The sequence below is a fragment of the Lepidochelys kempii genome, chromosome 14, assembly GCF_965140265.1.
Source record: "Lepidochelys kempii isolate rLepKem1 chromosome 14, rLepKem1.hap2, whole genome shotgun sequence".
Lineage (NCBI taxonomy): Eukaryota > Metazoa > Chordata > Testudines > Cheloniidae > Lepidochelys > Lepidochelys kempii.
This window is the reverse complement of record NC_133269.1, coordinates 22,936,743-22,952,049: the sequence shown is the minus strand read 5'-3', so window position 1 is coordinate 22,952,049 and position 15,307 is coordinate 22,936,743. Positions and strand designations below refer to the sequence as shown.

At 47.3% G+C, this 15,307-nt stretch overlaps 1 protein-coding gene across 1 annotated transcript in view; it reads left to right on the top strand.

Annotated features, from left to right (window-relative positions):
• NTN1 (netrin 1) overlaps positions 1-15,307 on the top strand; it is a 211,001-nt gene that overhangs the window by 177,442 nt on the left and 18,252 nt on the right. Inside the window, exon 6 of the mRNA XM_073310452.1 lies at positions 1,494-1,568. Within this exon, the coding sequence (XP_073166553.1) occupies positions 1,494-1,568 (75 nt within the window). The remainder of the gene's footprint in view (positions 1-1,493; positions 1,569-15,307) is intronic.

Below are 15,307 nucleotides of genomic sequence, written 5' to 3'. Positions count from 1 at the left end.
GCTTGTGCCCTGGCAGCCTTGCCCTTTACTGACACTGCTTCCCTTTCCTGCTTTCCTCCTCCCCAGCCCTCAGTCACAGAGCTCTGGTGCCTCTCAGTGGCATTTCAATGGCATTTGCATTTTTTTAAGGATTACAAAACAACTGCTTAAAAATGGGAGAGGGGTGAGAGAGATGCTGGAGAGTGGGTATTTTTGTGTTGATATCTGCCCTGGTTCAGTCTGGCCTCCTGCCTGAGTCAAACTTTCACTCCCTTTACATTTCTTCCTCCCTTCGGGGAGAACCTCTAAAGCCAATGGTGGAAGCACCAACATCAAAGTCATTTAAAATTGTTACAGTGCCAAGGTGCAGTGTGGCCGTGACAACATGGCCATCGCATGGTTGCATGTGATGTTAGTTTGTCACCACCTTGTGCCAATATATTTGCGCATCACAGTGGAGTGTCATGGCGACAGGGGATGGATCATTTGCTGATGACCTGTTCCGTTCTTGCCCTCTGTTGCACCTGGCACTGGCCACTGTCGGAAGACAGGACACCGGGCTAGATGGACCTTTGGTCTGACCCAGCCTGGCTGCTCTTACGTTCTTATGGCAATGCAGTGTACTGCTGTTACGTCATCACGTTGCAGCACGTATGCCTCAGGCTGTGTTGTCTGCTCCAGCCATGTGGCCAGACTTAGACCCACCCTGTCAAAACTGGAATGGCTCTGCCAAAATCCGAGCCGGGAGGAGCCGCCGACGTACCGGGAATAACTCCGTACCCAGTGGGCTGAAATGCAGCCAGCACAGCACTATGTTGCCAGCGCTGCCAGAGCAACAGTCCCGGCTCCATCACATTAGTGGCAGTGGAACACAGGCCGATGTTCCGAGGAGTAAAATCATCATGTCACAGCAGTAGGGCCCATTAGAAATGAAATGTTCCTACTGGGGTATTTTATTTGCACACTCCAGTAGAGTGGACACCAAAAGGCTTTGCTAATGCTTCATGGGCTGCTAATTTCCTCTCTGACCTCTTTTGTTGGAGCATGACCCCAGCCAGAATCTCTCTGCAATGAATGCCAAAGCCTGCCACAGGCCTGGGTTAGGGGTGACAATGAGGCCTCTGTGGGCTTTAATCAGGCTCCAGTTTGCAGTTTAAGAACAGGGGGAATTTGTGTGGCTCTCAAAAGAGCTGGGTGGCACAATAAGGGAGGCCCTGGGCTCTCCCATGAAGGCAGAGGCAGCCCGGCGAAGACAGCTAAAGGGATTCGTCAGGCGGGGAGGAGGGAGGATGGCTTCCTTTGTAAAAGGCTTTCTTTAGAAAGGAAGGTTTTGCTGAATGCCCCTGCTAGACGACCCAATCGGGGCCTGGCAGATGGATATCACAGGCATGCTGCTTATTCATGGCAGCCTGCAGCTTTTCTCGCTTCCCCCTCCCCCAGCCTTTTATGCATTTTTAAGGCTAATTTGTTTTGTTAATCTTTTCTTGCCCTCTCGCTTTCTCTCCCCCCTACAGATTGTGACTCATACTGCAAGGCGTCCAAGGGGAAGCTGAAGATTAACATGAAGAAATACTGCAAGAAAGACTATGGTGAGTTGTGCATTCTTGGCCTTCTCAGCATTTTTAAAGTGAGGGGGATTTTTAAAAAACATCTCTTTCCACAAATGCAATTGGCCTCATTTGTATTAGATGAGACTGCAAGGGATGAGCTCTAGCATGTCTGAACCCAGGATGTATTCTGCCCAGCGTAGTCACAGATTGTGCAGGTGAGGGGCGTGTATGTGGAAGGGACCACGTGCATTTCCAGGTGCACCTTGGAAGAACTCGGTACATATGGAAGGAGCAGAAAGGTCAGGATTCCTGTACAGCTTCATCTCTGCTCCTTCCTGCCCCATGCTTTAGTGTAACCTGTATTTTAGTGTAACCTGTATTTTAGGCATTATTTTCCTATGGTTTAGAGATGAAATCAGCCGCCCTAAGCAAGGCTCTAAATCGCAGCGATGCATGTGTGTGCAATGACACTTCTAAAACACACAGTGATGCTTTAAAAGTATGTGCAATGAACAGTGAATACCATTTCCCCAGGGTCCTTGCCCAGCCCAGCACTGCATTCTCTGTTACCTAGAGTCCCCTGCAGCCATGCCCACGCCTCAGCCCAAATGTTGCATACTCAGTTATGGCAGTGACCTTTTAAAAATTGTTTTAGGCTTTGGAAAACAAGTGGCCAATGCTGCTTTGTCATCTGAGTGCATATACTCTTCCCCATCCAGCTACACCAGGCACAACTCCCCCCATAGCACGGAAGTCTCATGGTTTGGTCTCCATGCTACAGGTTATCGTTAGTGCTTAGCAATTTTCAGAGTGACTGAAACAAGGGGTAGGGGAAGAGAAATGTCTGCAGACACAGTGACCGGTCGGCTGTGTCTTAGCAAGAGAATACTGTGTGTTTCATGCAGTAGGATTTTAATGATTGTTCAAGCTAGGATGGAGTTCAGTTCATTGGGAAAGTCAGACCTTGCACAATCAAAAGCTCTCCCATCTCATTTGTCTGGAAAGTTACAGTTTTCCAGATCAGATGGGAACATCTAATCAAAAGCCCAGCTTCAAAGGTTAAGATCATCCATGCTTTTCCACTTCCAGAGCCCTAACTTCCTACACTCGGGCACTTCCTGGGCAGAGTAGCGAGATAATTTGGCAAGAGGGGAAGTGATGCGTCACATTGCATGACGTAGCAGTACAGAGGCCCCTGCAGTCAATGTTGCAGTGCCAGTTAATACCAGCAGAGAGCCTGGCCCCTAAGGGTTAGCTGTTGGTTACACACTTTTGTTTTTTGTTTTGATTTAATGTAGATAAAATGAACCCAATGAGATCCTAAGCTAAACTATCTGCCCCTAAAATGTAGGGGACAAGCTTTATTGGACCAACTTCTGTTGGTGAGAGAGACAAACTTTCAAGCTACACAGAGCTCTTCTTCAGGTCTGGGAAAGGTATAAGAGAGTCACAGCTAAATACCAGATGGAACTGATATACTTACGCTAAACGGTCTGATTCATTTGTAACACTAGTTTTGCCAGTGACTTCTATGGAGTTACTCCTGATTCATACTAGTGTATGTGAGAGAAGTATCATAGATTTTTAAGGACAGAAGAGACTCTGAGCTCATGTAGTCTATAAACACAGACCATAGAATTTTACTTCTGTATTGAGCCAAACATCAACCCTTTGTGTTTCTTGTACCCTTTAATGATAGGTTGATGCTTAGATCCTTGGTCATGAAGATATCTTTACAAAAAGAAGTTTGTAATGGAGCTGTAATTTAATTACATCATCAATATCTTTGACAAGTTCTTGGGCCAGTGTCAGATGCAATTCAAAGTGTTGAGTCTCATCTATGGAGCCCAATGGGCCTCATTCTGATCCTAGATACTCTGGTAGCATTTCACTGAGGGGTCTCCAAAGAAGTAAATAGACTTACTGTGGGCTTAGCTGAAGTTAAATGAGGTTAGACTCTGTTTGAGTCTTGGCTTTTGGGAACATCAGCCCTGCTTCCCAAGTGTTGCCATTGCAGTTGCAATTAGCTGGGGGTATTCTAGGTGCTAGGAATCAGATTGATGGAAAATTCCCGTGCAATCTGTTAGGGATGGAATCAATAGGGCTCTGTAGAAATGTAACTGAAGTTTGTAGCAATGACTTCAAACATGCCTACAGGGACTGAGACCATTTCTATAGGGTTGGGTTTTTTTAAAGTCACCCATGGAATTTTACATTAGGGATCTAATATGCTATTACATTTTATAGGATAGTCCAAAAATCCTACAGATAATTGATCATTTTCTGTTTAATTCCATGGGGGCTTTCCTATTAGGGTGGGAGACTGGGGGCAGCAGGCTGTGTGCAGTCAAGGCCTCTGCAGTCCTGAATTCACTAGGATGAGGCCCTGAGCCAACTTCTATTGAGGTCAATGGGAATCTTCCCGTTGACTGTAATGGAAACTGAATTGGGCCCTGGCAGAGCTGGGCCACCTTCTCCCTTAAATGGAAGCCCCTTTACCTCACTGTGGCAGAGTAAAGAAGACTTAAAGTGTGTGTGAATTACAGTTGTATTCACTTTAAAGCCCCTTGATGCTGCTCGAGTGGGGTAAAGAGGCCTTTGTCTAAATGAGAATCAGCCTCCTGTGTATATTGATCTTCAGAGTCCATCTCTACGCACTGGCTGTTGCCTGTATGTAGCGGGGGAGTGGACTGATGTATAATACACTATGTAAAAGTGTTCAGATCCACAGCTGGTGAAACTCAGCACATTGCAGGGGCAGGGCCCGACATTTTTAGTCAGGCATGCAGTTCTACATGGGCATGCAAAATGGCATCCTCCCTGCAGCATGACCTCGCTCATGTGATACGAGCCCACACTGTGCGTAGCCTGCCATGTAGGTCTAGAACATGGCATCCTCCAGGTGCGTTCGGGGGCACATGGAATCCTCCTATGGGCACAGCTGGTTCAGGGGCACACACGCATGCATTGCATACACTGCTCCAGTGATCTCAACAGTGCTAATCCACTTAGGAGCTGGCCTAGGGTATTTATTAGGGCCTTTTGTTTGTAATTGTTGCCTGTTAGGTTCAGTATTGTACATGCTCCTAGAGATGTACCAGGCATATTTTAAAATCAGGTCTTCAATGAATAATGAAGTAATTACAAGACACTCTTTGGCCATGTTTTATTTCTGTGGGTGTCTTGATTTCATCCCCACTCCTCCCATTCACCACAAGTGGCGCATTGTATCCCCATCCCATTGTCTCCCTTGCTGGGGGGCTAAGATATTATCGTCCAAGCCCCGTACCCTACCCGTGTCATGTTTGGGGCTGATCAGCATACTTGTACATGTTGATTTCAAACTGTTGCTGTGTCAATCCGGGGCCAGTTTTTAATGTGATGCCTGGAGCAAGCCCCGATGAGCTAAGCTGAATGCTGGAGGCCTCTGGAAAAAAAATAAAAAGGCATCCTCTCTGTATCAAAGTTTCCAGCAGCAGTGGTAATGGCACCTCCTCCTCCTCGTTCGGAACGTGTAGTCACACCAGCCGCCCGGCACATCCTGGAAGTGTTTGCAAACGCAGAACTAATTTCCATTTAACACTCCTTCACAACATCTTTTTCATACAAGGGAATTCCTGGCAGTGGCAGAAATTGCTGTGTTCTGAGATGCTCTGCTTTGGCTTTGTATTCTGACAGCTTCATGTGAACTCACGGGACCAAGCACGCACAGAGGGGCAGTAAGAAGAGGGCCCTGTTCTTGTACATATACTCACCTCCTCTTCCACCCCCCCCACAGCTCTCACCCATCCTCCCTCCCTCTGAAATAAAATTCCATCGTGCATTTACAGAATTAAACCCTGAATAATTTATAATCTTTGTTTTCTAACATGGGGAAGGGGGGGGGAGAGGGCAAACTTTGAAACAGCAGCAATCAAGACTTTCCCAGCCAGTCCCACCGTGCAGGGTTTGAATGCAAAATCTGCCTGTTTATTCTTGCTTTATACCACATGGCAAATGTGTTCTGAAGTTTAAATGCGAGACCATTCCCATTCTGCAACAATGAACAGGCAGGGCTGGAATGCATTCACTACAGAATTATTAAAAAGGACCCTGCCAAATTCTGCTCCACTGATACACGAGCCCCAGGGAGTTGAAATCCTATTTAAAATCTGTCACAAATGTCTTCCTTAGTGTTACTTACAAGTAGCGCCTTCACTTATTACAGGGAAATAATTTTAAACATCACATGCACTTTTCAGCTTTGAAGCTGTGTGTTGACTTTTTGCATTTCACAAGTTAGTTTCAACATCATTTCCAGTCAGTTACAGATCCTGGGTCTCACGCACTAGCAGAGTCTTGCAGTGCAGGAATTTTACAGCATGGCAATGGTTAGGGTTGTTTCACCCCCCAAAAATCTTGTTTTTATTTATTTATTTTTCTAAAAAAATCTCTATTAGGTTTTTGTGAAACATTTTTTTAAAAGAAGAACTGAAGTTTTAGGCTTCAAGAATCTCATGCTATTGCTTTAAGGGGGAAACCTCTTGTCAGATACTACAGTTGTGAAGACAATATGAAAACCTGTATAGAACAGTACAAAAACCTATACTTGCAATGAAGCACCCTAGCGGGATGCATAGGAAGAAAGAGGGAGCTTTGGAAGTTGCAATATTTTGTTTATTTTTTGTTCCATCCGGTGGCAACATTTGTTTAAAAAAACCACAACAACCCAACAACGTCCCAAGGAAGTTTGTGTAGGGGTTGGGTTCCGATCCTATCCTGTGACGCGCTGAGACCCTGCTGGGAAGTGGAGCATCCCTTCACTTCCACTGAAGGGGCTCTGAAGTGGAGGTGCTCAGTGCCCCCCAGGATCACACCCATAATGCAGTTCATACCAGTTTCCCATGCCCAAACAGGCCTACGGTCAGTAGACCATCTTAGTTGGGGGCTAAAGAACATTTGGGACTCTACTTTTTCAATCAGTGGTGTCTGAGTGAACGTACCAAACGGTATCAAGTCAAAGGAAGGAACATCCAAGGGTGTCAAAATGTGTACTCCTTGGATATGAAACAAGGAGAAGAGGGTGGGGGAGAGCAATCCCAGCCACATAGGCTAGCCGGCACTCATGCTGGCGGGGCCTTGTAAGCATGCATTAGGTGAGGGCAGCCCAGCTTCCGAAACATTCCAGGAGGGAATAAAGGATTGAAAAGGCGCCCGGAGTGATAATAAAGACTTTTTGACTGACACCCAAGCGGGAAGCCAATTAGGAAACAGTTTGCCTCAACTTTACAGAATGATAGCAGCTCTGAATGTCCTAAAAGGCCCTAATTAGGTTGAACATGGTTACTTCTCTTGTGAGCTAAAGCGGGAAGCTATCATCTGGATAGCTCTGTTCAATAGGGCTTTTTATCTTCCTTTTTAATTCAGTGACTCAAAGCAGATCTTTTTATTTATTTATTTTTTATCTATTTGTGCTTTTTTTAAAAAAGGCTGTTTCCCGCAAAGTATATTCTGTACAAATATTTTGAGCTAAGCCATGTAAGAGGGACTCAACTTCAATTTAAACCTCAATGAGACTTGGGGTAGAGCAAAATTCTTTTTACTTTACTACTAAGTGGAATTAGTTAATGACTTTGCTAAATCCCTGTTACACAGAAAACAAGACCGAGCTGGTAAACTGGGAGGTTAAACTTTCTGAGCTCAGGGCTTTGTAAGCGATGTACTGGGAAGCCTTGGGTTTGTGAGGGTATCTAGGTTTGGGGGTGAAGTTGGTGAGGAGAACGCCCTCCCCCCATCTTCCTGGCCTAGTGAAGAAGTGCATGGCAGAGATTACTTCTCAGCTGCTTTGCACCTTGTGTGGTCGTTCTCAGTTGTGCAAAGAGGGTGTGGGACACTCGCACTATGGTGTGAGTGAGAAGAGGATTCTGACCGGATAGCATTTTACTCCCACTTTCCACAGGGGTGAATGACACGCAACGTGCAAGGGAAAGGAGAATTACACCCTGGGTTTCTATTCTAATGGAGGTGCAGCCTTCTCTGCAGGCCAGCCCCTGGAGTCAAATGTACTTGGTCTGCTGCAGCTCCATTTGTCTTCTGTTTATTCACAGTGGCATAGGCCAGGTCTACACTAGTAAAGGTTTGCCAGTTTAGTTCCACCTCTATAGCTACACCAGCTAACGCTCCTAGTGCAGGTGTGGTTACTGGCGAAAAAGTTATTTTGCCGGTAATGCTGATACCAGGGCAGCAAGCAGATTAAGCTATGCCAGCAAAAGCCCTTTCAGGCTTGCATAACTGCATCACACTAAAGCTTGTGCCAGTATAGTAATGTAGGAAACCCCCCCCCCAACCAACGTTGCTGTACTAGTAAAAGCATAGGCCTGGTCTTAGACCAGATACTCTGGTCCAACCGAGTTGTGCTCAGCACTAGAATGTGATGCAATCCCCCATCAGATTCAAGTATTGAGCCATTCTTTAAGCCACCCTTTGTGCCTACTCCATTCAGAGCTGTCTGACCACCAGGCTACTGCCTGGGCAAATTAGATCAGCCTCAGGGTTGCTCTACTTTACTCCAGCTGCTTGTGGTCTCAGAGGGCCAATCCCAAATCCAGGATCAGAGAGGTGTTGAGATTCCCCAGCCTGGCCTCAAATGCTGGGTAGCGGGGGGAGCATTGGAGCTGCTTTGCTAGCCTTACACCGTGGAGGGTTCCCCAATCCAAGAGGAATCCTACACTGTCCAGTTAAGCTAGCTTTAAAGCTGCTTTTCCCTATGGGAGACACACAAAGCAACCATAACTGGACAGGGAATTTGGCCCAGGGAAGTTTCTGCCCATGTGACTCCAGGGTGAGCATTGGTGCCTGACTCCAAGCCCATGGAGATCTCAGGCAGCAGTTCTGTGGTCACCGGTGAGAATTTCGAGCTACACTTGTCCAGGATTGAGTTGAGTCAGCAGTGTGCCCTTGTTGCCAAGAAGGCCAATGGCATTTTGGGATGTATAAGTAGGGGCATAGCGAGCAGATCGAGGGACGTGATCGTTCCCCTCTATTCGACATTGGTGAGGCCTCATCTGGAGTACTGTGTCCAGTTTTGGGCCCCACACTACAAGAAGGATGTGGATAAATTGGAGAGAGTCCAGCGAAGGGCAACAAAAATGATTAGGGGTCTGGAACACATGACTTATGAGGAGAGGCTGAGGGAGCTAGGATTGTTTAGCCTGCAGAAGAGAAGAATGAGGGGGGATTTGATAGCTGCTTTTAACTACCTGAAAGGGGGTTCCAAAGAGGATGGCTCTAGACTGTTCTCAATGGTCTCAAGTTGCAGTGGGGGAGGTTTAGATTGGATATTAGGAAAAACTTTTTCACTAAGAGGGTGGTGAAACACTGGAATGTGTTACCTAGGGAGGTGGTAGAATCTCCTTCCTTAGAGGTTTTTAAGGTCAGGCTTGACAAAGCCCTGGCTGGGATGATTTAACTGGGAATTGGTCCTGCTTCGAGCAGGGGGTTGGACTAGATGACCTTCTGGGGTCCCTTCCAACCCTGATATTCTATAGGATGCTGCTGGCTGCATCAGCATCACTAGAGAATCTGCCTTTCTGCCAGCACAACTGGGAACCTGGATCAGGTACATGGCATCAGTATTGGACCTGAAGGAGTGATGGGTGCTCAGCACCTCTGAAAAGCCAGCCACTTATTTAGATCCCTACATTTCAAGCCTTGGTTTTCCTGTCTGTGCCTAACTAGTGATGAACAGGAACTATGTTAAACTGCCTCCCGCTCCAAGGGGCTGAGCCCAAGCAGCTAGAGCTACTGGATATGTTGAAGCATTCACTGACAGCATTAAGCGGGTGAGAGGACTCGATTAATAGAGAATTAAAGGAGGATAATATCACTAATTCCAGTCAAGACGGGTTTATGGAAAATAAATATGTCAACTTGATGTCTATTTCTGAAGTTTGGCTGCTAAAGGTAATAGTATTGATGTAATATACATAGGGTATGTCTACACTACGGAATAAGGTCGAATTTATAGAAGTCGGTTTTTTAGAAATCGGTTTTATATATTCGAGTGTGTGTGTCCCCACAGAAAATGCTCAAAGTGCATGAAGTGCATTAACTCGGCGGAGTGCTTCCACAGTACTGAGGCTAGAGTCGACTTCCGGAGCGTTGCACTGTGGGTAGCTATCCCAAAGTTCCCGCAGTCTCCGCTGCCCATTGGAATTCTGGGTTGAGATCCCAATGCCTGATGGGGCTAAAACATTGTCGCGGGTGGTTCTGGGTACATATCGTCAGGCCCCCGTTCCCTCCCTCCCTCCGTGAAAGCAAGGGCAGACAATCATTTCGCACCTTTTTTCCTGAGTTACCTGTGCAGACGCCATATCACAGCAAGCATGGAGCCCGCTCAGGTAACCGTCACCGTATGTCTTCTGGGTGCTGGCAGACGCGGTATGGCATTGCTACACAGTAGCAGCAACCCCTTGCCTTCTGACAGCAGACGGTGCAATACGACTGGTAGCCATCAGCGTCGTGTCCGAGGTGCTCCTGGCCACGTCGGCTGGGAGCGCCTGGGCAGACATGGGCGCAGGGACTAAATTTGGAGTGACTTGACCAGGTCATTCTCTTTAGTCCTGCAGTCAGTCCTATTGAACCGTCTTATGGTGAGCAGGCAGGTGATACAGATTGCTAGCAGTCCTATTGCACCATCTTCTGCCGAGCAGCCATGAGATGTGGATGGCATGCAGTCCTTCTGCACCGTCTGCTGCCAGCCAAAGATGTAAAAGATAGATGGAGTGGATCAAAACAAGAAATAGACCAGATTTGTTTTGTACTCATTTGCCTCCTTCCCCCGTCTAGGGGACTCATTCCTCTAGATCACAGTGCAGTCACTCACAGGGAAGGTGCAGCGAGGTAAATCTAGCCATGTATCAATCAGAGGCCAGGCTAACCTCCTTGTTCCAATAAGAACAATAACTTAGGTGCACCATTTCTTATTGGAACCCTCCGTGAAGTCCTGCCTGAAATACTCCTTGATGTAAAGCCACCCCCTTTGTTGATTTTAGCCCCCTGAAGCCAACCCTCTAAGCCATGTCGCCAGTCGCCCCTCCCTCCGTCAGAGCAACGGCAGACAATCGTTCTGCGCCTTTTTTCTGTACAGACGCCATACCAAGGCAAGCATGGAGGCCGCTCAGCTCACTTTGGCAATTAGGAGCACATTCAGAACCACACGCATTATCCAGCAGTATATGCAGCACCAGAACCTGGCAAAGCGATACCAGGCGAGGAGGCGACGTCAGCACAGTCACGTGAGTGATCAGGACATGGACACAGATTTCTCTGAAAGCATGGGCCCTCCCAATGTATGCATCATGGTGCTAATGGGGCAGGTTCATGCTGTGGAACGCCGATTCTGGGCTCTGGAAACAAGCACAGACTGGTGGGACCGCACAGTGTTGCAGGTCTGGGACGATTCCCAGTGGCTGCGAAACTTTCGCATGCGTAAGGGCACTTTCATGGAACTTTGTGACTTGCTTTCCCCTGCCCTAAAGCGCATGAATACCAAGATGAGAGCAGCCCTCACAGTTGAGAAGCGAGTGGCGATAGCCCTGTGGAAGCTTGCAACGCCAGACAGCTACCGGTTAGTTGGGAATCAATTTGGAGTGGGCAAATCTACTGTTGGGGCTGCTGTGATGCAAGTAGCCCACGCAATCAAAGATCTGCTGCTATCAAGGGTAGTGACCCTGGGAAATGTGCAGGTCATAGTGGATGGCTTTGCTGCAATGGGATTCCCTAACTGTGGTGGGGCCATAGACGGAACCCATATCCCTATCTTGGCACCGGAGCACCAAGCCGCCGAGTACATAAACCGCAAGGGGTACTTTTCAATAGTGCTGCAAGCTCTGGTGGATCACAAGGGACGTTTCACCATCAACAATGTGGGATGGCCGGGAAAGGTACATGACGCTCGCATCTTCAGGAACTCTGGTCTGTTTCAAAAGCTGCAGGAAGGGACTTTATTTTCAGACCAGAAAATAACTGTTGGGGATGTTGAAATGCCTATATGTATCCTTGGGGACCCAGCCTACCCCTTAATGGCATGGCTCATGAAGCCATACACAGGCAGCCTGGACAGTAGTCAGGAGCTGTTCAACTACAGGCTGAGCAAGTGCAGAATGGTGGTAGAATGTGCATTTGGACGTTTAAAGGCGCGCTGGCGCAGTTTACTGACTCGCTTAGACCTCAGTGAAACCAGTATTCCCACTGTTATTACTGCTTGCTGTGCGCTCCACAATATCTGTGAGAGTAAGGGGGAGACGTTTATGGTGGGGTGGGAGGTTGAGGCAAATCGCCTGGCTGCTGGTTACGCGCAGCCAGATACCAGGGCGGTTAGAAGAGCACAGGAGGGCGCGGTACACATCAGAGAAGCTTTGAAAACCAGTTTTGTGACTGGCCAGGCTACGGTGTGAAAGTTCTGTTTGTTTCTCCTTGATGAAACCCCCCGCCCCTTGGTTCACTCTACTTCCCTGTAAGCTAACCACCCTCCCCTCCTCCCTTCGATCACTGCTTGCAGAGGCAATAAAGTCATTGTTGCTTCACATTCATGCATTCTTTATTCATTCATCACACAAATAGGGGGATGACTACCAAGGTAGCCCAGGAGGGGTGGTGGAGGAGGGAAGGAAAATGCCACACAGCACTTCAAAAGTTTACAACTTTAAAATTTATTGAATGCCAGCCTTCTGTTTTTTGGGCAATCCTCTATGGCGGAGTGGCTGGTTGGCCGGTGGCCCCCCCACCGCATTCTTGGGCGTCTGGGTGTGGAGGCTATGGAACTTGGGGAGGAGGGCGGTTGGTTACACAGGGGCTGTAGTGGCAGTCTGTGCTCCAGCTGCCTTTGCTGCAGCTCAACCATACACTGAAGCATACTGGTTTGGTCCTCCAGCAGCCTCAGCATTGAATCCTGCCTCCTCTCATCACTCTGCCACCACATTTGAGCTTCAGCCCTGTCTTCAGCCCACCACCTCTCCTCCCGGTTATTTTGTGCTTTCCTGCACTCTGACATTATTTGCCTCCACGCATTCGTCTGTGCTCTGTCAGTGCGGGAGGACAGCATGAGCTCGGAGAACATTTCATCTCGAGTGCGTTTTTTTTTCTTTCTAAGCTTCACTAGCCTCTGGGAAGGAGAAGATCCTGTGAAACACATGCAGCTGATGGAGGAAAAAAAAGGGACAGTGGTATTTAAAAAGACACATTTTATAAAATAGTGGCTACACTCTTTCAGGGTAAAACTTGCTGTTAACATTACATACATAGCACATGTGCTTTCGTTACAAGGTCGCATTTTGCCTCTCCCCACCGCGTGGCTACCCCCTCAACCCTCTCCCCTCCCCGTGGCTAACAGCGGGGAACATTTCTGTTTAGACACAGGCAAACAGCCCAGCAGGAACGGGCTCCTCTGAGTGTCCCCTGAAGAAAAGCACTCTATTTCAACCAGGTGACCATGAATTATATCTCACTCTCCTGAGGATAACACAGAGAGATAAAGAACGGATGTTGTTTGAATGCCAGCAAACATACACTGCAATGCTTTGTTGTACAGTGATTCCCGAGTACGTGTTACTGGCCTGGAGTGGTAAAGTGTCCTACCATGAAGGATGCAATAAGGCTGCCCTCCCCAGAAACCTTTTGCAAAGGCTTTGGGAGTACATCCAGGAGAGCCGTGAATGCCAGGGCAAAGTAATCCTTTCACATGCTTGCTTTTAAACCATGTATAGTATTTTAAAAGGTACATTCACCGGAGGTCCCTTCTCCGCCTGCCGGGTCCAGGAAGCAGCCTTGGGTGGGTTCAGGGGGTACTGGCTCCAGGTCCAGGGTGAGAAACAGTTCCTGGCTGTCGGGAAAACCGGTTTCTCCGCTTGCTTGCTGTGAGCTATCTACAACCTCAACATCATCATCATCATCTTCTTCGTCCCCAAAACCTGCTTCCGTGTTGCCTCCATCTCCATTGAAGGAGTCAAATAACACGGCTGAGGTAGTGGTGGCTGAACCCCCTAAAATGGCATGCAGCTCATCATAGAAGCGGCATGTTTGGGGCTCTGACCCGGAGCGGCCGTTCGCCTCTCTGGTTTTCTGGTAGGCTTGCCTCAGCTCCTTAAGTTTCACGCGTCACTGCTTCGGGTCCCTGTTATGGCCTCTGTCCTTCATGCCCTGGGAGATTTTGACAAAGGTTTTGGCATTTCGAAAACTGGAACGGAGTTCTGATAGCACGGATTCCTCTCCCCAAACAGCGATCAGATCCTGTACCTCCCGTTCGGTCCATGCTGGAGCTCTTTTGCGATTCTGGGACTCCATCATGGTCACCTCTGCTGATGAGCTCTGCATGGTCACCTGCAGCTTGCCACACTGGCCAAACAGGAAATGAGATTCAAAAGTTCGCGGTTCTTTTCCTGTCTACCTGGCCAGTGCATCTGAGTTGAGAGTGCTGTCCAGAGCGGTCACAATGGAGCACTCTGGGATAGCTCCCGGAGGCCAATACTGTCGAATTGTGTCCACAGTACCTCAAATTCGAGCCGGCAAGGCCGATTTAAGCGCTAATCCACTTGTCAGGGGTGGAGTAAGGAAATCGATTTTAAGAGCCCTTTAAGTCGAAATAAAGGGCTTCATTGTGTGGACGGGTGCGGGTTTACATCAATTTAACGCTGCTAAATTCGACCTAAAGTCCTAGTGTAGACCAGGGCACAGACTTCGGCAAGGTGTTTGACTTGGTAGCACATGATATTCTGATAAAAAACTAGAAAGATACAAAACTAACATGATACACATTAAAAGCTCACTAACCAATATGTCTCAAAATCTAATTGTAAACTGCGTGTTTCTAGTTGGGTCCCACAGGAATCGGTTCCTGGCCCTACGCTATTTAACATTTTTATCAATGACGTGGAAAAAAACATAAAATCATCACAGATAAAGTCTGTAGATGACACAAATTGGGAGAGGAGTAAATAATGAAGATGATGCATCAGTGATAAAGAACAATCTGGATTGTTTAATAAACTAGCTGCAAGGAAACACTATGCATTTTACTATAGCTAAATGTAAATATATACATCTAGGAACAAAGAATATAGGCCTTAGTTAGAGGATGGGAAGCAGTGACTCTGAAAAAGATTTGGGGGTTGTGGTGGATAAGCAGCTGAACATGAGCTCCTAGTGTAATGCTGTGGCCCAAAGTGCTAATGCGACCCTGGAACGCATAAACAGGGAAACCTTGAGTGGGATTACAGAGATTGTTTTTTTACTTCTGTGTTTGGCACTGGTGTGACTGTGGCTGGAATATTGTGGCCAGTTCTGGCATCCATAATTCAGGAGGGATGTTGATAAATTGGAGAGGGTTCAGAGAAGATCCACAAGAATGATTGATTAATGGATTAGAAAACCTGCTTTATAGTGACAGAGCTCCATCTATTTAGTTTAACAAAAAGAAGATTAAGGTGACTTGATTACAGCCTATAAGTACCTACATGGGGAGCAAATATTTAACAGTGGGCTCATCAATTCAACAGGGGGCAGAGAAAGATCTAACATGAGCCAATGGCTGGAAGTTGAAGCTAGACAAATTCAGGGTGGAAATAAGGAGTACATTTTTAACAGGGAGAGTAAGTAACCACTGGAACAATTTACCAAGGGCTGTGGTGGATTCTCCCTCACTGACAATTTTTAAATCTAGAATGGATGTTTGTCTAAAAGCTCTGCTCTGGGAATTGTTTGGGGACAGGTCTCTGTGCCTGTGACTAAATGATCACATGGGC